This window comes from Eschrichtius robustus, chromosome 3 (genome assembly GCF_028021215.1).
Source record: "Eschrichtius robustus isolate mEscRob2 chromosome 3, mEscRob2.pri, whole genome shotgun sequence".
Taxonomy (NCBI): domain Eukaryota; kingdom Metazoa; phylum Chordata; class Mammalia; order Artiodactyla; family Eschrichtiidae; genus Eschrichtius; species Eschrichtius robustus.
In genome coordinates, this window is record NC_090826.1 from 137,480,558 (window position 1) to 137,504,287 (window position 23,730).

Here is a 23,730-nt window from a genome sequence, read left to right on the forward strand (position 1 = left end):
ATTTGTGCTCACTACCTAATCATATTTCTGTACCTTGAAATCTGATTTCATCTGCCACTGAAATTTCCAGCAGTATCAGAGATGTGATAAGTTCCATAACTGCTGTCCTCTTCACCTTCTAACTCTCTTCAGAGTTTGTAATGGTTGACTTCCCTCCCCTCTTTAGAGCTCTCCTTTCTTGACTTCTGTTACTTTTTTTCTCTTGGTTGTGTTTCTCCCTCGCTGTACCTTCTTGACTATTTCCCTCTTTGTAAGTGCAGGTATCTAAAGGTCTTATCCTTACCCTTCTTCGCTTGCTTTGTCCTTTCTCTGTAGACAACTTCACCTATCTTCATGTTTCCAGATATCATCTTGGTGCCAGTAACTTTTAAGTCCCTATTTCTGGCTTTAATTTCTCAGTTCCAGACCTGAATTCCCAATTGGTCATCTGAACATCTCTACTGGAATGTTCAAAACTGAAGCCATTCTCTTTGTGTAGTTCCCTTCTTTATCCCCTCCTTCCCCCCAGCCTGTTGTTCTCATGTGATTGCTGTTTCTGTTAATATGACCACCATCCTTCTAGTCCTTCTAACCTTACATTACTCATTTGTTTCTACCTAGATGTCTTAATAACTACCCATCTATCTCTTCTTGGTTCTGTCTTCTTCCCTCATGTTATTCCTTTCACTGCTTGTTTGGCATTAATCTTCTTAAAATCACTATTGAATCATATTACTTTATTTCTTTAAACACTTTTGCCGTATCTCTATTATCTATAGGATGAAATCCAAATTTGCAATAACACTACAGGTCCTCTGAATTCTGACCCAGACTTGGCTCTCTAACTTCCTCTTTCTTTACCCACCACAGATATTCTGGGTCCAGGCCTTGTAGGACTGCTTCAGGTTTCCCGGGCATTCTCATACCTGGGCTTCTGCTCACATTGGGCCATCAGCCTGGATTATCTTGCTATGTTCTCTCACTCCACCACCCTCATCTATGATAGTCGCATTTGTCCTGAAGCCCAATTAGATATCACCTCTTGGCAGTTGTTTCTTTTATTCCACTAATCTGAATTCACAGCATTTATCTCTGATAAACAGCTCCTTTTTTAACCTGTAATAATGAATGTATGTCCTTACACTTTTAACAAGTTGTTGGTGTGTATCTTCTTTACTAGATTGGAACCTCTTAGTTGACAACACTATCTTCATTTTGGTGTCACCATGGCAACTAGCAGGTTGTTTTGTGCATGGTTGCAGGTTGAGTGAGTGAGTGATTGTTAAGCAAATGACTGACACATTAGAGAAACCTTTGCTTGACTTTTTCAGGTGAGGCACTTCAAAGTGAAAAGTAATCTTAGGTGTGGGAAGTATTTCCCCTCCACCCCAATCCTCTGCAGGGAAAACCACATCCACTTCAGAGAAATATTTTAGGAATGATATTAGAGAATTAGTATCATTATGCGGCCACAGGGACTATAAACAGTTATACAGTCACAACTGTTGGTTCTGATAAATGCAAAGTTGATATACGCCATTGTCCAAGTTAACAAGTCATAGCGTCGAGTGTACCTGGTTGCAAATGTCAGATCTGAACTCTTAGATTGTGCTGCTGGTTAATATTGTAACCATAGTTGTGTTAGTGAGCGCAGCATCTGTGCTTTTTTTTTTTTTAAAGATTTTGTTGGTAGTAAATAGCTTTTATTAAATATTTTCTTGTTCCTAATACAGAATGGTAAGATAAAATATGTTCTTTTAATAATAGAAAATGATCTTTTTATCCTTTCTGCTGCATTTCAGGTTGATAGCATACACGTGTGTGCTATTGTTGGCGTTTCGGTTAAGAGATTAATTAGTCTATCAAAATCACAGGAGCAGATTTAGCAGTTATCTCACAGGTAGGGAGCTTACTGCTTTAGGAAAGAAAGTTCATACCTGTGACTGGAACTCTCCATTCTCTCTGAAAGGATTGCCTTTATCAGAGGCAGTTGTGAGGCAGTGGAAATGGCACAAGGTTTGAAGTTGCCCTAACTGGATTCCAATTCCATCTCTTCTCATCATATATTTTTTTTAAGATTTTTTTTGTGTGTGATGTGGACCATTTTTTTAAAATTAATTTTTATTGGGGTATGGTTGCTTTACAATGTTGTGTTAGCCTCCACTGGACAACAAAATGAATCAGCCATACACATACAGATACCCCCTCCCTTGAAGTGGACCATTTTTAAAGTCTTTATTGAATTTGTTACAGTATTGCTTCTGTTTTATGTTTTGGTTTTTTGGCCCCAAGGCCTGTGGGATCTTAGCTCCCCAAATAGGTATCGAACCCACACTCCCTGCATTGGAAGGCGAAGTCTTAACCACTGGACCACCAGGGAAATCCCCTCTTCTCATCATTTTTAACCCTCAGCCTCAGCTTCCTTATCTGAGGAGATGTTTATTATGATTTGAAAGAAGAATGCATGACCAACAACATAAATTTTAATTTGAGACAAACTTCAATTCTCTCTGACTCATGGAACCAGTGAGATAATAGAAGTGTTATGTTTCTCATTTTATGTTTCTCATTTTGCTTGGACAGGTTTAAACCAACCCAATAAAGAAATTTCAGGTATGGCATCTTAGGAAGCATCCTGTCTCTGTATCTCATGACTTTACTCATTTGTTTTTTCCATTTTTACTTGCACAGTTTGGCAAATTCCTTTCTTCTGAAGTACAGTCATAATTCACCATTCTGTTATGTAACTTGAGGTAGAAAGATGGGAGTGGAGTTGTTTATAGTGCATCTTGAGATTTATTTTTGAGACTTGATCTAGGCTCTTGGCTGCTATAGAAACTTTCCAAAAAGGAAAAATATATGATTCAGATAAGTTGAGCAAAATTATCTAAACATTGCTTACTTTACTTGCGCCAGCAGTGTCTCCCTCTCCTCTCTCCTTCCCCTCCCTCTCCCCAACCCTTCCCACCCCCTTCTCCTGTTCTTTTTTTGGGGGGGGGAGGGAGCAGGATTGGCTCAGCTATTTACTGAAGCCTTTTTAGTTTATATTTCAAACAGAAGGATTTGTAAATCAGAGAGGTGGAAAATCTAGTTGAGTTTGTATCCAAACAGACTGGAGCTGCCTCCAGGGATGAAGCGTGTTTTGTTATGACCCTCTTGGCACTCCCCTGCCATCTAATTTCTGTAGTAACAATACTTAAGAAAGGAAGCTCCCAAGTTTCTCATAAAGCTGTTGTGTCTGCTGGATTGTTCTGACTACTTTCTTTTCTCTGAAATGTACAGCCTATTTACTTTCCTGTTGTCTTCAGAAATTTGCACGTTAACTTTTTCCCATTTCAGTTGACAGTTAATATATCACAACAGGAACTTCCCATCCATTTCATTTTTTTCCTTTGCTTACAAAATAATTTTTATTTTGTCTGTGTTTGCCATGTTATTTCTAACTACAGAGTAGAGAATAACAGGAAAAATTCAAGGTAGAAAAGAGTAAAAAGAAGATGAATTCTTGGGATAGGAAGGAAGTGAAAGAGACTGAAGTAGAAAGAGAACTGGTAATAAAGATTATTATTTTATGTCAGTTCATTTTTTTTTATCTTAGAGCACTTTGGGTTTTTTCCTTTTACTTTAATCAAAGTAGTGCCATCAAAGAGTCAAAAACATATTTAAACAAACCTTTTATAATTAATTTTTAGAAGTAGGAACTGTAGGGAAGTATTCAGATGTGTGTTAGGAACCAGATGAGCTAGGGAGGGAGCCTGTGAAATAATACATTGGGAGTGACTGACAGTAAGAGAGAGAAAAATATATTTAAAAGCAGAATATTATCAGCAGTGCACAAAACAATTAGATAAAAATAGCCTTGGAGTAGCTGCTCAAAGCTAGAAGGTTCCACAGTGGTAAGTAAGCCTCCCAAAAAAGAAACCGCATGCAAAATAGGAATGAGGAGAAAATGTGGCCTCTTTAATAATGTTTAATGTCAGTGATATAGCATAGGGTTGTTGATAAAGATGAGCTTTTATAACTAAATGTGTTTCTATGGTTAATAAATTAGAATTATACTAAAATTTCCATAAGCTTTCCCAAACTTAGCAATGAATTTAACTGCTCTGTTGTATTTATGCCTAAATAATACATTCTTATATAGTACTTGTCTTAGTCCCTGCTGCTATAATAGGGTACCATAGACTGGGTGGTTTAACAGCAAACAGGTTTGATGTCTGCTAAGAGCCCTCTTCTGGGTTGCAGACTGCTGACTTCTTGTATCCTCACATGGTGGGGAGAGGGCGTGGGAGCTCTCTGGGGTCGCTTTTATAAGAGTACTAATTCTATTCATGAGAGCTCCACCCTCATGACCTAATTACCTCCTAAATGCCCCAACTCCTAATCCCACCACTCTGGCGGTTAGAATTTCAACACGTGAATTTTGGAGGGACACCAACATTTAGTCCGTTGCAGTACTGTTGTCATACCATCATATAAATATTGTAAGGTCCTTACTGAAGGACCAGTTTGATGTAGTAATAATGTCCAGGTAAATAGGATAATCTCATTCTAACTAATGTTTCTTCTCTATTTTGAATAAAACTTAAAAATTACCAAACTCTTTTTAAAAGTCTAGTATTTGTATGTATCCAAGTTTAGTTGCTGTCATTGAGGACCTCTTAATAGCTATTTTAAAGCACACTATATTCTAGTATCTATTTAAATTAGAAGGTGGATTCTTGAGGCTAGAAAGTTTTTTAAAATTAGAAACTGGATATCAGAAAACTGTTAAAATGCCATGGAGACGGTAATAAATAACATCATAATCTGTTGTTGAATCTGAAGGCATAATGGGCAGGAAGACACCCTTACTGATTCTTGTAGCTACAAAAACAATAGAGAAAACCCAATAGGAATATACAACAAAAATCCAGTAGGAAGAACAAAATATATACCTGGTGTAGTGAATTGATGATGGCCTTCAAAAATGTCCTGATCTCCAAGTGGCCTTGTCCTAATATCCAGAACCTGTGAATGTGACTTTATTTGGGAAGAGGGACTTTGCAGAAGAAATTAAATTAAGGATCTCTCAATGAGGCCATCCTGGTTTATCTGGATGGGTTCTAAATCCAATAAGATTTCTGTCCTTATAAGAGACAGAAGAGAAGAAGACATAGACACAGAGGAGAAAGCCTTGTGAAGCAGAAGCAAAGATTGGAGTTACATAGACACAAGCCAAGAAGTGCCTGAAGCTATCAAAAGCTGGAAGAAGCAAGGAAAGATGCTCCCCTTTGGCCTTTGGAGGAAGTGCAGCTTTGCCTGTACCTTAATTTTGGACTTCTCATCTCCAGAAAACTGTGAGAGATAATTTTCTGTTATTTTTAAGCCACTCAGTTTGTGGTAATTTGCTATAACAGCCCTAGGAAACTAATACACTTGGGTTTTTTTTTTTTTTTTGATAAATTCAATAAATTCTTGAATAAGTATGCTGTGTAGACTTTATCTCACCTCCTGTCATGTTTTTTGGATACAATACCATGAACTGGCTATTTTAAGTGGGAATCTCTGATTCTTCCTGTTTCTTAGTATCACTGATTGCTCTATCAGTTTTATCTCTTTATATTTTTAGAATAAAAATAAAGAATAGTTATGAATATGAAGAAACGAGAAGTGTGGCCAGATAGACACAATGATGATGAAATAGTGACCATGCTAAGGACTGGCTATGCATTCTGTCATCTACTCCTGGCAGTAGTCCTGTGAAACAGACGCTGTTATTATCCTCATTTTATAGACAAGAATACTGATGCCAAATGAATGGCAGAACCAAAATTCAAACCCAAATATGTATGACTCAAAATCCAGTTTATTATGGTGCTTCCCCATCCCTTTGTACAAATGGCAATTACTGATTGACTATTTCTTATTTTAAAATGACTTAAATTACTGACAAGCAGCTGTGAGACCTTGTCTCTCTTTTCTCTCTTCCCAAGATTTTGTTCCCGATTCAAAGCCCTACAGAGTGACTGACTTAGCAAATTACCTTTCCTTATGGAGATAATCCTTTCATTCATCATATATATTTTTAAAATTTCTATTAAATGCTGAACACTGTTCTGGCCTATGTGAATAAAGCATTCAAAACAGTCAGCAGTACAGACCAAAGCCCCTGCCTTCATGGAGCTTACATTCTGGTAGGAGTAGACTGACAAAGATAGACAGCTCTACGTTATGTCATAGGGTGATGAATGCAGTGGGGGAAAATTGAGGTGGGGTACAGGATCTAGAGAGTACTGTGGGTGGGCAAGAAGGCAGAGGAACATTATTCTATATGAGATGACCAGGGAAAATCTCACTGTTTAAGGGACATTTGGTCAAGATCTGAAGGAAAAATTCCCAGAACTGAAGGTTATGAGTTTCCAGGTTAAATGAACCTGTTAAGTGCTCAGCAACGTAAATAAAGACCTATTTCAAAGCACATCTTCGGGAAATTTCGGAACATCTGTGATAAGGAGAACCTCCTAAAAGTTTATAGGGATTTAAAACAGAAACAAAAATATGCTATACAGCATTCGAATAAGAGTGGCATCTGAGTTCTTGACAGCAATGTTAGAGGCTAAGACCATGGAGTAGTGCTGTTAAAGTTCCACGTGAACATGACTCAAAACTGAAATTGTATTCCAAGCTAAATGATCTGTCAAGTAACAGAAGGGGTAAATCGAAAAGGACAAGAAAAAGACAAAGGGAATCCCCAGAATACTGGTGAAGGGATGTCCCGGGATGGCAGCCATGTAGCTGGCTGAGAGAGTGTCCAGTCCAAACTGGGGTAAGAGGATAGAAGGCTTTTAGGGCCTTCTCAATTTAATCTCAATATATCTAAATAATATTCTTATACCACTAGGTTTTATTTAGAAATGTTGAGATAAATACCAAAAGACAAGGCTAAAAATTAAAAGAAGGAATGCCTTTGATGGGGTGGGTTATGGGGTTGCTATTTTTTTTTTTATTTGATTTTAAGTATAGTTGAGATTTTTCCCACAATGTACATATATTACTTAATAATGTGTAATTTAAGGAAACAACCTTGTGAACGTGTAAAATCAGCATGATAGTTACTACTTTACAGTGTTGTGAAAAATAACATGTTAAAATTAAGTTCCCCAGAAGAATGCTGGCACATACTGGGTGCTCATTAAATGTTTGTTTCTTTCTCTCTGCCAGTTTTGTTGTATTTTCTGTGAGAAAAGAAATCTTGAGTTCCATATAATCGATGTATGAACACATTTAAAATCCAACTAGTTTTTAAGTAGGGTACTGAAATTTCAGACTTTAAGTACAAATTATGCATAGTTTAATAGATTATGACAAACATTCTAGATGCCAGATTTTTCATGAGAACAACTCCTTTCATTAAAAAAACAGTCACAGATAGTAAATATGTAATCAGAAATGAAGTACACAGCAAACAATTAATTTGACAAAATTTAATGCCCTTTAACCACTTTGGATGTACTTCTTACTATCAACTGGACAGGAAAATCTATCTCCAGCAGTATTTAGATCAGTATTTATTATACATTCAATAAATCTTGGTTGATAATATTGTTGACTAAATTGCCTTAAGTTATCAGGGTCATTTGTGGCAGGAAAAGTATAAATGTTGTTGACTGCTAAAGTGAAGGCACCAGTTTATTTCAGTTCCACTTTATTACAGCATTACTGTCAGGTGACTAGTAAACCCTGCACAATCTTTTCTCAAAATTATTTCATTGGATAAGTGCTGAAGATTGAGCTAATATTAGCCCGTAATATGAGGAACATAAGTGATGTGTTAGTTTGTTTTACTGGTGCTGCTTGAAATATATGCCCAAAGTTCTATAAGATACTATCCTACATACCTACTGAGAAATTATTTCACAGAACATTTCATTTGTACCTCTCCTTGGGTAATTTATAACGTCAGCATTTTCTTTTCTAGGCATCTACTATTACAGTATAGGGTATATGTAGTGTCTTATCTCTAGTAGTCTTGGTAAGAGTAATACTTTTTTGACAAAGTTACAGACTTCTTCACATGATTGTAGTTGCAGGGGGATGTACTCTAGACCATGTAATGAACGCATTAAAAGTGATCTCTGGTAAAAGAATTAAACATTTTTATAAATGGAAGGAAAAGAACCATTTAGAGAATCCAAGGTGATGGTAGCTTGTGAGTCCTGGTAAATGAAGAAATCCATTAAGATATTTATCACAAGAAGGTGAGCTTTTTGAGGGAAAGAATGCCATGTCAAATCAGGGATGAATGATAAAAACTGTTCTCATTCCCCGCCCCCCGCCTTTTTACAGCCTCCCTCCCCCAAACACACAGAATACTATTTTTATTTTATTTTATTCAACAAATGCTTACATAGTGGTTTGTGCCAGGGATTGTTCCAAGCACTTTGCAAATATTTACTTACTTTACTCTATGAGCTAGGTACTATTATTATCTCTGTTTGTTTACTTTTTTAATATTTAATGAAACCAAGGCAGGGCTTTTCCAAGACTCTGTAAGTACTAAATGGCACAGCTGGTATTTGAACCTGGTAATCTCGCCCTACAGTTAGTCCTCTGAACCTCTATGCTCTTTCTGCTGCTCACCTTAGAGTGGTGAGCAAAAGAGGCTGAGTTCTTAGGACTTCCCTGGTGGCGCAGTGGTTAAGAATCCGCCTGCCAATGCAGGGGACACAGGTTCGAGCCCTGGTCCAGGAAGATCCCACATGCTGCGGAGCAACTAAGCCTGTGTGCCACAACTACTGAGCCTGCACTCTAGAGCCCACGAGCCACAACTGCTGAAGCCCACGTGCCACAACTACTGGAGCCCGCGTGCCTAGAGCCCATGCTCTGCAACAAGAGAAGCCACCACAATGAGAAGCCCGCACACCACAATGAAGAGTAGCCCCCACTCACTGCAACTAGAGAAAGCCCGCGCGCAGCAACGGAGACCCAACGCAGCCAAATATTAATTAATTAATTAATTAATTTTAAAAAATCTCTTCTAAAACAAAAAGAGGCTGAGTACTCCTGAGTCCTGTGACGCTGTCAACCGTTATCTCCTTATACCGTTAAAAAAATAAATTTATTAGCAGAGTTGTCTGTTTTACTGTCACTTAGTGGAAAATAATGTGTAGTCATTTATTTGAAAATATGAAAACAAAATATGTAGGTTTCTTGTTGCTATTGGCAATCTTAGGAAAAACTATGATGAATGAAATTCTGTTTACTAAAGATGCAACTTCATGCATCATTTAGAGAACTTCTCTACCAAGAACATGTTTGGCACTTAATAGCACTCAGTAAATATTGAGCCTAATTAAACAGTGAACAAGGATGCACAATATATTTTCAGCATTTTCCAATTCATCATATTCTTTTTAATTTCATGTGATATAGAATTTAAAATATGTATCATGAAAGCCTTAGGAAATTTTGAATGTTTTATAGGAGATCATTTTAATCATGCAACAGCTGATGGTACAGGGTAAACCATGATCCATAATAATCACATTTTACAAATTCAAGCCTAGAACTTCTCTAAGGACAAAACATATCCTTAAAAGCAGTGTTGTGATCTTTCTCTTGCCAATGAGATAGAAACCATTGTATTTATTTCCTGACATGAGGGGGAAAGGGATATTTCCAGTTCCCGTACACAAATATCCCTGTTCTTATTTCTCTGGATGGCCTCTTGAGAGATCTAATAGTGGAAGTGTGATTCTGCCCCTAGTCACCAATGACTATTTCCTTAGCAAATTCATTAACCCCTCTTTTATCTCTCAATTTTTGTCACTTATAAAATATCACTTACGTATTAGACATCCCCTAAATATAGCTATTTTTCACTTATTTCTGTTTTCTATCAATATGACATTTTAAGACCAGCATGTTAAATGCATTATTTAGTTTTAAATTAGTTCAAAAACCCAAGCCATAGGCGCTCTAACTTTATTTTATCCTGGGGCAGATTTATCTGTTAATAGTAACCATTATTGAAGGTAGGTTAAAGAATAGTACAGGCACATAATCATAATTCTTGAATATGTTAAAACCCAAATTTTTGTTTTTTATTGGAGTTACATCACTCCTATCACTGAAACAAATGTCTCATAGATGATTTTCAAGTTTTTCATTGGATTTTAGCTTCAGCAATAATAAAGTTAGATGCCATGTTCTATTGCGGAGAGAAAATACGTTATCCATTGTGACGGACCGAAAAATTTGTTATTAAAGCAAATGGCAAATCAATCCTTGAATGCAGTATTTTTGTTGGTGAACTACATGGTGCTTTCTTTGTAGGATTGCTGGTTTGGAATTGACTATGTGCCTTGTCTCATAATTCTGTACCTTTTGTACCATTGCTTTTGCCTTTTCTGGAAGACTATCTAATTTATTTCTTATTATGTAGAACTTTATTCGGTAACTATAAAGAATTTTTTTTTTACTGTATGTGCAGAAATTTAGAAGGAAGTTTAACCTCTTGAAAGTTATTTTTCATATTTACTGATATTTTCTAAAACTGAAAATGATTATTTATGGAGTTATTTTTCATGTCCATAGTGTTTTACACTTGACTTTAACAGATTGGCGGATCATTCATCTCACCTTTTAAAATAAGAAAAAATCTCATATCATTACATAGGAACTTTCAAAAATAACCCTTCTCAAAAAATAGGGGGAAAATGTATGTATTTCAAAATGTAATATTTGAAACGAAAATGTAATAACACTAGTATCATTAAGTGGAACAGAGATGCACTCTTGGAGCCTAGAATATAATTGAATAAAAGGGTCTAATTTTTATTACTATCACCATCCTAATGGTTCAGAAGTAATGACTAGAAGTACCACAGATTAATTTTCCCCTTGCTTAAGAATTTCAGTTTTCCTTTGGGGAATGGATTTTTCTATTAAAAAATAATCAGAGCCATCTTTTTAAAAATCAAATATATATATATATATATATATATATTTTTTTTATTGTTGTCCTTTTTTATTGCAGTATAATTGACATATAACATTATATTAGTTTCAGATTTACAACATAATTTGATATTTGTGTATATTGTGAAATGATCACTACAGTAAGTCTAGTTAACATTGTCACCATACGTAGTTACAGAATTTTTTTTCTTGCTATTAGAACTTTTAAGATTTATTCTCTTCGCAACTTTCAAATATGTATGCAGTGTTATTAACTATAGCTGCCATGCTACTCGTTACATACTCATGACTTTTGTTTTTTTTTTGTTTTTTTTTTGTTTTGTTTTTTGTTTTGTTTTGTTTTTGTTTGTTTTTTTTCACACACACACACTGTATTTTTTTATTTTTACAAGAGATAAATAGACTGACACCAAGCATTGTACATGGATGACCACAACAAAAACAACAATGATTGCAATTACCAAACATGAAACACACTCATACTATGTCATAATATTGACATTCAGTCCAGTAATCCTCCACTGTAACAGCTCCTTTACTTTGCAGTGAAAATTTATTTGTATATTCTTTGCCTCTGAGTCCTTGTTGGATTTTTTTTTTTTTTTAATTCAGACAGAAAGTCACAAAAATTATACTCATCCTCATCAGTTCACTCAGTCCCATGTAATTAATTTTTTTTTTTCATCTTGATCTTTTGTTAGCACTTTTATGAGTTCATCAGTTTTTCATTAGAGTTCTGAAAATGCTTATTCATTCAGTTCAGCAGTACAGTCAGTTACCAGAAACCTGTACTTGTCAGAGTCTTTTCCATGAATTTCTTAAAGATGAAACCCTTTTATAGGAACATATTTGCAAAAGCATCAGAGTACACACAGAACTGTCTGTAAATGACAAAAGACTTAAAAATGACCACAGTTAAAAATTTGATGAAAGTTCATAACAATGCAGTTGACAAGAAAATTAGTTATTTCTGAATATACATTTTAAGGTAATAACTAGGATTATGACTTATAACATTATACCAGAACATATAAGAAAAATCAAATATATTTGACACATAACATTGTATGAATTTAAGGTGTACAACGTGTTACTTTGATACATTTATATATTGTAATATGATTACCGTTGTAATGCTATTTATCACATTACATAATTGTAATATAATTTTGTTGTCCATATTTATTACATTGTACATTAGATCTGTATGGCCTACTTACTATCCATTGCAAGTCTGTACCCTTAAACAACATCAGTTTTATCCCCCCAAACCCATCCTCTGGTAAGCACCATTTTACTGTCTGACTTGTTTGTTTTGAGTTTGACATTTTAGATTTCATATATAAGTGATGTCATACCATATTTGTCTTTCTCTGTCTGACTTATCTCACTTAGCATAATGTGTTCAAGGTCCATGCATGTTGTCACAAATGGCAGGCTATCCTCCTATCTCATAGCTGAATAATATTTCATCGGTATATAAATCATATCTTTTTTACCCACTCATCTGTTGATGGACATTTAAGGTTGTTTCCGTATCTTGGATATTGTGAATAATGCTGCAGTAAACATGGGAGTGTGTATATCTCTTTAAAATACTGTTTTCATTTCCTTTGGGTATGTACTCAGTAGTGGAATTGCTGGATTGTATGGTAGATCTATTTTTAATTTTTTGAGGAACACCCATATTATTTTCCATAGTATTGGATCAATTTATATTCCCATCAGTAGTGTATGAGGGTTCCCTTCTCACCACATCCTTACCAGCACCTGTTGTCCCTTGTCTTTTAGATGATAATCATTCTGACGGGTGTGAGGTGATAATATCTTATTGCAGTTTTGATTTGCATTTCCCTGATGACTAGTGATGTTGAGCATCTTTTCATGTGTCTGTTGTCCATTTTGATGTCCTCTTTGCTTCATGATTTATCTCTTGGAGTTCTGCTAGATTTTAGCTTGCTTTAGTTAGTTGTAAGAGAGTAATGGAAATTGAGTGAAGTGGACTTTACCTGCAGTATGCGCTAGTGTTTTCAATTATATAGTACATGTATATGTTGTTGTATCAGTGGTATGCCAAAGATGACTGTACCATGACATCTTTGCTTTTTATAAGTAGATTTATGGAAACAGTAGCCCACACTTGCAAATATTCTTTAAAACTAAGGCAAAAATAAATGCCTAATGACATATTTTTACTGAAACTGAAGTGTTATCTGCATTATATGGGAAAGGTGGACTAATAGTACTTCAGTTGTGACAGCAGATTAGCTTAACAGGAAATCAACAAGCCAAGCCGTGCAGATAGTTATATATGTATTTTAAAGCCACTGAAGAAAATGAGTTTTTGAAAGCTTTATTAAAGTTCAATTTAAGGTCTTCTTTTAAATGAGGAGGGCCAATGTCATAGGCATGTCCTTGGCTCTGTGAACACATTGAGATATCCATTAATATCCAACCCTATCCCAGAAAGCTTTTAGTCGCTTCTTACTGTTTATTAATGATTTTTTTCATAGAAATAGAAGTGTTGCTTTTGTTTCTGTAGTATATTATTACTCATACACTGAAATAAAACTAGAAAAAGATTTGCCTGGATTTTTCCACAAAGGTTTTGCTTATTTTTCTTTGAAGTATGGTCCTATTCATATGACAGCCTGAGTATTGAGAAGGGTGACTGATGTGTGATTTTGCCTGCTCTTTATAGTGCTTTCTCCTGACCAGTGGCCATTTCAGGTAAGCAAATTCAGTCTACTAAATCATCTTAGCTGGAAAAGCAAGGCAAAGCTCTAATGCCTAGCCAGAAGTTGTAAAAACGTTGTGTGGCCATCAGAATTGTCACTTGTCTGGCATGTGCCTTTTCTAAACACTCTGAGTACTTTGCTAACCATATGACTAACAGATCCTCTGGTCTTTATAATGCCTTTTTATCAGAAGAGAAGTATGCCTTGTGGTCCCATCATATACAAATAAAATGGAATAAAAATTAGAATTTCAGTGGCATTTCTGAATAAGTGGGTGACTTTGGTGTTTGTCATTCTAGTTATAAACAATGGTTTCCTTTTCTAATACGAACTCTGAAAAGAATGCAGTAGGAAGGCCACAGCATCAGAATGTCAGTCTGGTTTATGGGGAGACATTAAAAGAAACTGTGTTTATGGTTAGAAGAAGCTGTGTCTCTGATCATCTGCTGTTCAGAAGAGGGAGCACACGTACAGACTGGTGTACACCTCAGTTTGACTGCTATCAATGTGTGTATCTGCTTGGAGGAGGAGATGACATGTATTACCAGGATTTTTTGTTTGTTTGCTCATTTGTTAATTTGTTTGATAAGAAAGTGGATGTGCAAGTAACTTTTAATTATATGCAGCTAGCTTTTTTGTGTGTGCCCTTTGATTTTCAGAAAATCATGCATCTATAGTTTTAGGGTTTCTTAATGGCTGTTACATTGACTTCTATACCTGTACCAAAGTCAGAATTCCATAATTACTTTTGTAAGGGGTAGGGAGAAAATATACTATCCATATTCTTCAAAGTTCACAAAACATACTGTTTGATTCATAACTAGAAAAAAAATATCCTAGCGTTTTAGAAACAAAACCAATATTCATTGACACTGAACTTGGAAACTCACATAGATACAGCCTTCGGTAGTCCATTTATACCTGTTTTCAAGCTATTTGTTTATTTAGCAGATATTTATTAAGCATTTATTATGTGGTAGACATTATATAAGTTCCAAGAAGGACAAGAACAGAGTGCTGTGTTAAGTTATAATAGGACCATAGTTTGACAAGGTGGTGACCAAACTTTAAATTTGATTGATGCTCTTATTTATGTTTGAATTATAATATGGAATTCTGGAACCAGAAGAGACCTTTAAAATTATCTACTCCAACCCTTCATTCAGTGTTTGAATCTTTCTTATTATTCATTTGATCATTGCTGATATTCGACTATTTTTGACTTACAAAAATGGCATTTTCACGTAGTTCAACCTAGTAGAACTATTTAGTAAGTACAGTGCTGGATCATGACTGCGTAAGATGGATTAGTCAAGACAACCCTATCCAACTCTCTGTATAGGGGAGAAATGTGAAACCAGATATTGACAAAATAGTGACTATTTGCAAAAATAAAATGGCTCAAGTGCCCTCATCTAACCAAAATGAATATGCTGGGTGCTGAATTGAGCTTTCTAGTTATGTGATCCAATATATCATTTCAAAACACCTTCAGACTCTATGAGGCTTTTCTAACCCATGAGGGATTTTCTGCATGGACATGGATTTCAGTTACTTTGTAACTTGAGCTCATGGCTGGAGTGTGAGCCATTTACGCATGCTTCTCCAGCTTCTTAGAGAACTCCTTAGTGTTGTAGTTTAAGATTTTATCAGTCTCTTCAGTGTCTACCTCAAAAGCTGCATTTCTGTGATCAAGGCAGCACAACACATGGCTGTGGGTTCAGAGACATTAAAAATTATTCCAAGAAGCAACATCTAGGGATCAGGATTTCACCTATTACAAGTAGGTCCTAATTGGGTAAATGATGAAATGACTATTTTCCCTTCGTATATAATTCAATTGTCTTCAATTAGTTAACTTGAAATCGCACAAACCTGAGACGAATTCCTTTATATTCTTGTTTCACCGCATGTACATACACAGTGCTAGGCTGTGGCATCAGAAAATGGATATGCTATGGTCCCTGTCCTCAAGTTATTCTAAAGCACTCCTCAGTGTAAGTACTTACAAAGGTTTGGTAATTGAAATATATTCTTTCATCCATCCATCCATCTCTCCATCCAGGCATCACCGATTAAGTACCTATTAAGCCAGGCACTGTTATAGGCTCTAGCAATAAGCTGAAAACAAGACAAAGCCCCTCCCTCATCTACCTCATGTTCTGGTGGAGAAAAGAGACATTAAACATCAGTACATAGTATAATGTTAGAGAATGATGAAGGCTATAAAGAAAAAAAAAATAGTGGAGAGTAAAAAAAAAAAATACAGAGGAGAATGTAATCAGCTCTGGGTAGGAAATAAGGTAAACCACACTAAGAATATAATTTTAAATCTGGGTTTTGAAGGGTAAATAAGAGTATGACAGGCAGACCAGGCAAGGAAGGAACTTCTAGATAGAGAAGCAGCAACTTCAAGGCTAGAAGGCATAAAATGGGATTATAAATAGGAATGCTTACTTGTGAAAAAGATTTAGTATAGAAATTAATAAAATATGGTGTATAATATCCTTTGAACAGTGTTGACTAATGGAATAATATCATATTTGGGTATATGAAAAATTGTTTCCTCAACAGTGCTTCTCAGATTTACTCAAGTATCAGAACTCTAGGTAGGAAAAGTGCTTTTTGCAGAACACAGTAAATTATTGTTATAATTCACCTTCAGATATCTGAAAATGTCATTATCGATCTGAATTTGGAACTATTCCAGGCATCTTTAAGATTAATTAACACTAACAGATTCTAACATTTTAAAATATATTTAAAAAGAAAAAACTCACACTTGAGAAAATCGTATACATGAACTTTCTCTGTCATGTCACGGAAGATTGCTATTATTCTTTTTTATCATCAGAACACGAGTTCAGTAGCATAGTTTGAGAGCTGCTGCACTACAGTTATTCATCAGATGGGCTGCCAACCCGTGTGGGAAGAGTTAGGGAGTCACTGCCTCTTGTAGTAGGCAGCCCCTTCGGAAAGCGCCTTGCAATGGCTCTGACTTCCTTTTATTGAGCTGAAATCTCTTTCCCTGGTAATTTAGACTCACTGCTTAGACTCTAACTTAGACTCTGACTCTTGGATAGAATAATGGAAATCATGACTTATTTTTTATAAATATTCTGAGAAATAATAAGTAAAAATAATTTTGGTATACTTTGCACTATTTTAAGGTTAATTATAAATGAGACAAATAATGATAAAGCGTAAAGCTCACCTGAGTGAGAAGAGGGTAGGGGTTGTTGGTGTTTTGTTTCATATAGGGCAGGGTGGGAATCTGTGGTCTGTAAGTCTTCATGGTCAGATCCTTAGTTTGTTCTTTTCTGTATAACTTTTTGTTTATGTCTTTTCCCCCTCTATGACTCTTATTTGAGTAGCAATAGGGTTTATAGGAATAGTTCTTCTGAAGTAGAGATAGGAAACTCAAAGTAAAGGCAGAGGAAAATGCAATGTTAGAGTATTATGATCCTTTAAAGAAAATGAAAGCAGATAACGAAAACCAAATTATGATGGAATTAAAGGAGACTTTATATGTGAATCATTGAGACTTGGAGAGAAAAAGGGGAGGGAAAAAAGGGTGCCAAAGATACATACATTCACACTCATCACACATATGTATGTATGTGTACATATACAAATACATCTGTGTGTAAATGTATATCTAGATTGTATATGAGAGAGATATATAATACATATATATAAACACATAAATAGAGATAGAGTATATTTGTTTCTATCAGCTGTTTGTTAAACGGTAGATAAAAGATTGAAACCGGGCTCTTCTCATGTCTGTCCTGTTCTACTGTCTGAAGTGGCAGGTGGAATCTGCTCAGTGATTCAAACTGAATTTTTTAATTGCTCAGTCCTGACATGCTAACCTTAGCAGACGAGCAGCTTCAGAATGTGTTAGGTCATCATACCAATAATGAAGATTACATCATTGACCTGCCTTCCTTTTTTGGAATGTAGGAAAAAACAAACCCTAGAAATACATCAGATTTGAAAACAAACCAAAATAATGACTGAGAATAGTGATATTATCTATAGTTTCATCACAACTAGTTGACTAATCAGTTAGGAGCCATTCTGTTTATAAAATTAATTTTTAATTATTCTTTATTTTTAAAATGAAGTTCTAGCTTAAGACCTGAATGAAAGGTTTCAGAGAAATGAAAATTTTCTTTTCTGAATTTAAAATATTTCTATTGCGATAAGGTGACACACTGAGTGACTTTAAGATAATAATATTTGTGTTAACAGACTTCTATATATACATCAGCTGTAAGATATTTCCCTGGGTTTTGAAAAGTTTATGTTTTAATTCAGCACAATAACACTCAAAATAAGAACCTCTGAAATTTGTTTTATTTTTCTATCCCTAAAATAGGACAGATTTTGAAGTAGATTGCTTTAAAAAAAATGAATCACTTCTTAAAACACACAGATGTACACATCCACCCTTGGGACAGAAGAAATGAATTACCTCGCTTGGTAAATCGCATTGCTTCTCCTGAACTAGATTGCCTCCTGCATCCAGTGCTGTGAAAGAGAGGCGCTCTGAGCAGGAAGGATAGCCATTGTTCAGTGCTCTCTAGCAAAAGAACTGGGCGGGGAGGGGTGTGTGGGGGGATGGAGTTTGACTGGCGTTGGCTCTGGCTTTTCTACATTCCAATCTGTCTGAGGCACAGAGCGAGAGCAAAAAAAAAAAAAAAAAAAAAAGTGGAGAGAGAGAGAGCAAGTGAGCAAGCACGGTGAGTACCATACGGTATAGAAAGTGGTTTGACTGGCATGCCGGAAAGATCATGTTAGCAACACCCAGAAACTTCACGGAATGCAGACCCCAGGTAAGAGTTCCGAGAGTCTGTCTGAGACAGAAATTAAAAGTTCGTATATATTTAAAGGGAATGTGTGCTTTTTCAAAATTACACAAATGGAATGACTGTTTACTTTTGTGCTTATTGGCTTTTAAAAATAGGTTGTTTTTCATTACTGTGAGTTCACAGGAATACTGTGTGGAGGCTGTCAACATCCAGTACAAAATCCAGCTCAAGAATAGCCTTCTGAGAAACTCAGATAAATTAAAGGTGTAATGATCATAGCAAAATACTAACACTGCAACATTTACTTGTTCTTTTAGTAATTTGAAGTGGATTTTTTATTCTGTATCTTCCCCAGATTCTTTATGAAATATTAAGATACCTGGGAATGGATACAGCCCATTTCTCTCTGAGGGAGACAAAATATATTGACCATTAATAATATTGTAACAACCTTGCTTGAATCTCAGTAGCGTGTAGTAAATCTGTTTAATTCGGAAAGCTCAACAGGTTGGATCCATAGACAACAGTAAGAGTTCAAATGAGAACTTTGCTTGTTTTTTGTTTTTTGTGGGTTTTTTTGCCCAAGCAGGCTTTTAATATCCTCTGCCAATAGATGAAAAGTTAGAAACTTTAATTAGCTCATTGAAAGTTAAATCTGAAAGAGACTTGAGAGACGTCTACTGCAGTCCACTCTCTCCATTTTCAATGAGAACATTTAGGTCTAATGGAGTTGATGCTTGCTCGAGATCACAGCATTACAACAGAATTGAAAAGAAAATCCAGGTCTCGTGATCTGCAGTTTACTGGTTTTTTCATGGTACCAGCTATCAATACATTTAGGCTTTATACTTTATCCATACTGTATCTGCTGGCTCAGGTACCATGAATTATTGCCTAAAGACCAAATGCATCATAAACCTAGATTGAAATCTTATGGGGAGGAAATATTGGGGGTTGGATGTCATCAATATTGATATCATATTCTTTTTCGAAACCAAAAATATATAACAAAATATTTATCAGAATAAAAAATAGCTTTCAGTTAAGGAAAATAACTATAGTTTGTATGGTGCTTTTATATAAACAATTACATAGCTGTGGCATGTTCTGAATATCTGTATATGAAATTAAAATTAAAATTGATTTTAATTTCTTTTAAAGACTTTGGGACTTAGCAACTGTATAATTTAAGTTAGTAAAGCTGTTTTGGGGTAACTTGTATCTATTTACTGGAGGCAAAACGTCACCCCATAGTCACTGCCTTCTCTATGTTTATATTTTTTTAATGTAAGATAACATTTTAAAATTATCCAGCTGTTTGAACCAGTTGCTTCCTTATCCAAGGTCCAGCTCTGTTTCCTCCATTTATAAGGGTCCTCTGTTACACCACCTCATGAATTATGTGTTAGAGGGTAACTTAAGTGGAGGATCTTGAGAGTCACAACAGACAGTGAACATCTGTCTTCATACATTTTCATTTAGTCCCTAAAAAGGTTGCTGCCCTTTCTATTTTTCTGGAGACCATTGTGGGGTTGAAAGAGGCCACACTATTCTAGTGAGCTAAATAGTAAAGATAGCCACTGTCAAAAGGATCTGTCATGGCTCTTTACAATTCCTGGGAACAAGTTAGCTTGATTTGGCTGTAAGCACAGTGAAGGGATGCAGTGTTTTTGTGTTAAAGCTTGACCTGCTGTTCCAGTTTTTGACTAGGTCTGTGTAGATGCAGTTGTGATTTATAAGTTTGTGAGGGATGAACAGTAAGTTGTAAGGAACAGTTTCACTACTGCTCTCCGCTATCAGAAATCAAATTACAAAGTACATTCTCTACCCAGAAGGAAACAAGAGACTGTCTTACTGCCGAATCCATTATTAAAACACACTGTTTATAAAAGGACTGATGGCTATGAGAATGAGGACATAATGCTCTATCCAACTTAACAGTGTTCATGTTGTGTTACACAGGGCTTAGATTTTTTCTCTCATCTTTTATCCTGCTGGCATATGTGAAAGGACTGCCATGATATATGTGTATATATTATGTGTGTAAATGGTGGGTGGATGGATGGATGGATGGATGAAGATGGACTTTTGGCCTTAGTGTATTTCCGCATGTTAGAAACAATCAAGTCATTAATCTATTGCTGGTATTTTACTGACCTAACTTGAAAGAAACTACTTTATTAACCAATCTGATAATTATAAAATTACTACCATGCATTGGAAAGAGAAAAATATTAGAAGGAAACACATACTCCTTTCTCTGTCCTGAATACAGATGTCAGATTATGCAAGTTTATACTTTCTCTGTTAGAGAAAAGCAGTGTGCTAATAAGGTGCCCATTTTATGACCAAAGACAGATTGTAAATGGGAAGGGAGTGGGTAGGGTGAAATGAATGACATGAGGAAAGAAACTCTCTTATGTATGTGAAATAATTTTCTTTTGACCATTGTTTTTTTGAAGTCAGGCCCATTTTCACTACTCATGATTTTTTTTCCTTGATACTAGTTTCTCTAAATTTTTTTTCATGAAATATATATCCATATAGTTTATATATTAAATTTGCAAAGAAGGTAAACAGCTCTGTGTCATAGCCATTGACATTTTTCTGATAAAAGTTTGTCTATAGTTGATCAAAACTTTTGTCTCATTCAGAGGAGTTACTTCTTTCCCGCTGCAATTTCTCTCTACTTCTTGGGTATAATTCAGTGTTTTGTAATGCTCTGAGTTGTCAAGTTAATTCTTTACTCATAAAGGTTACCTGATTATCCACTCAAAACTCTGGGAATCCTATTATGTAGACCACATGGTTGTGTTTCCCCTTCTGCTCCAGTCTTGACCTTCTTCAGCAGCCTGTAAAGAGGAAAAGTGTTACGCTGGTTTTGTTCTTTCTGTTCTTTCACGCTCTCTAGTGGTTGTTTGTGGTTGTTCTTGTTTTCAGTTCCCTATCAGTTTTAGTGAAGCAGGTGACTGTGGTGAAATCAGGTTCAGCAGATTCTTACACTTGAGGTGCATGAACTTTCTAAAATATCTAATTCTTTAGTGCAGAAAGAGAAAAAAATTGATTATGTCCAGTTGTTTCCTATTGAACAGTGAGTCAAGAAAATGAGTTATGACTCAGCAATATGAATCCTCTTAGAGCTGTCTTTTCTTTCTCTTTATTTTTGTCTTCCTTTGTGTGTATGTGTGTGTATGTGTGTGTGTGTGTGTGTGTGTGTGTGCGTGCTGATGGGGATTCAGTCTATCAGAGTTTCACATGTAATTATGGGTATGATATCTGCTTGTGTCTGGAAGCCTTAAGCGTTGCCACTGAGAATATTTTCTTTGTGCATACTTGACAAGTAGGAGAGACTTACTGAATCATCATTAAAATTCAGATGAAGGTCTTTATCTTCTCTGGTACCTTCCTCGCCCCTACTCAGACTGTACCATTCTGCTGAATGAGGAGCTCTCTGAACTTAAACACATGGAGAGGGAGCCAGTGAGGAGTTCTTATCAATAATTAGACTCTGTAAGACTCCACATTTCTGTCATTCTCAGGTTTACGATATTTTATAAATAAGTGAATTGCTGAAACAGCAACTTGTAAAGTTAGTTCAGGTCAATACAGTTTTGTTCTTTGAAGAATAAAAATGACCTGGTTCTGTTTGCTCTTCTTTGTCAGACTTTCAAAAGTAAGTAAGCAAACAAGTTTAGCTGCTAGGATCAAGCCGGTGTCATTCAGGACCAGGTGTCACCTAGGATAGCCAGCCTGTTGGACAATTTGCTTACTCTGATTATTGCATTTAATTCAGACTATAGAGTACCTTTGGAAAAACTTAGCAGCACTGTTGTATAGTTAACTATTCATAGATATTACCTTTAGTTAACATGAAAACTAGAAAAACTGGATATTCTTTCACTTTTTAACCCTCTGGTTTGTAACTTTCTTGCTAAATTACATTTCAAATGGGTTGTGTGCAGTTGATTTGATTTTTGGTCTCTTGATTCAGATAGGAGAAGATAAGATGTTTGGGTCCCTACTTCAATAATCCCTTTTTCTAGGAACACCTAGACTATAAAGCATCAGTTAAATAAATGAAATAATTTATTTCATTTGTTTAAAAAAGGAATGATGTGTCAAAGGGAGTGCAAGAAGAGCCACCAAAAAATCTAGCCCGTGTGAATACATTGAAAGAATTGGGTTTGCTCAGTCAAAGGACAGGACAAGATGTGATGTGTCTGTGAACAGGGAAGGATAATCATCTTTTGTGTACCAAGAGCTCATTATGAAGAGCTCATTTCTAAGATTTTGTTCAGTATGGTTATATTTCTTATTAGCATTTTCTCAAAGTATAGGAAACAAATCACTCAAAGAAAGGATAATAGATTATTTACCTTCTGCATATGGTAAAGGAACTGTATCACAGTAAGTATTTGGTCTGATTTTTGTGAGTCTCCATTTTACAGCTGAAATATAAGGAGATTTTTAATGAATTAAGATCTTTATTTTATCTTCCATACAGTTAGCTTACGTACATCTTGAAATTTTTCTTGAAGCATTTTTGCCTCCCCTTAATACTCAGTGAAACATCATGGTAGTTTCCTGAAACAATAAATGTCACTCTGTTTTATGAGTACCATTTTTTACTTGTAAATATTTGCACAGTGACAATTGCTAAAATTATGAAATATATTTTTAGTAACTTTGGTTTTATTCATTTCCTTTCCTTATAAATACAGCACTCAGTAAATACTTGATTGATGATCAACTTGTAAAGGTAAATTTTCCGAAGAAGTAGCTTTTTTTCTTTTTTTTTTTTCCAATTGGAGCCAGTGTTGACCATCTTTATTAACAAAACCAAAAACATGGTGTAAGGAAGAAATCCGAGGAGTTATTGCTGTCATTACAAAGAATGAAAACCAGTCTCCCTTGGAAACATTTTTATTAACAAAACCAAAGTGTACTATTCAAAGGGAATTTATTGCAATATAAAAGGCAGAAGTCTTTTTAGAAAGTTTAGAAGTTACTTGTTTGTTTTATTTGTAAATGGAAGGGTATTTAAAAGCAGAAGCCAGGCTTTCCTCTGGTCCTTTTTAAAAAGAAAATCCAACCAATTATTTACCAGTTTTTCTCAGAAACATATCTTCTGAGAAACTGCAAAATGTATTTGACAATCAAATTTTAATTAACAAGAAATAGTGAGCTTCAAGGACGTGACTATTTTATTGCTATAAAATACTGTGATTTATGAC

The 23,730-nt window shown here is 35.3% G+C and overlaps 1 protein-coding gene across 5 annotated transcripts in view; it reads left to right on the plus strand.

The window, feature by feature from the left end:
- Nucleotides 1–23,730, plus strand: part of RASAL2 (RAS protein activator like 2) — a 408,084-nt gene that overhangs the window by 234,594 nt on the left and 149,760 nt on the right. The window contains exon 1 of one of the 5 annotated variants that reach the window (XM_068541308.1): nucleotides 18,479–18,520. The exons of the other annotated variants lie outside the window; for them this stretch is intronic. Coding sequence (XP_068397409.1) covers nucleotides 18,508–18,520 — 13 coding nt within the window. The 5' untranslated portion in view covers nucleotides 18,479–18,507. Of the gene's footprint in view, nucleotides 1–18,478; nucleotides 18,521–23,730 lie in introns of those variants that run through there. 5 annotated transcript variants of the gene reach the window in all.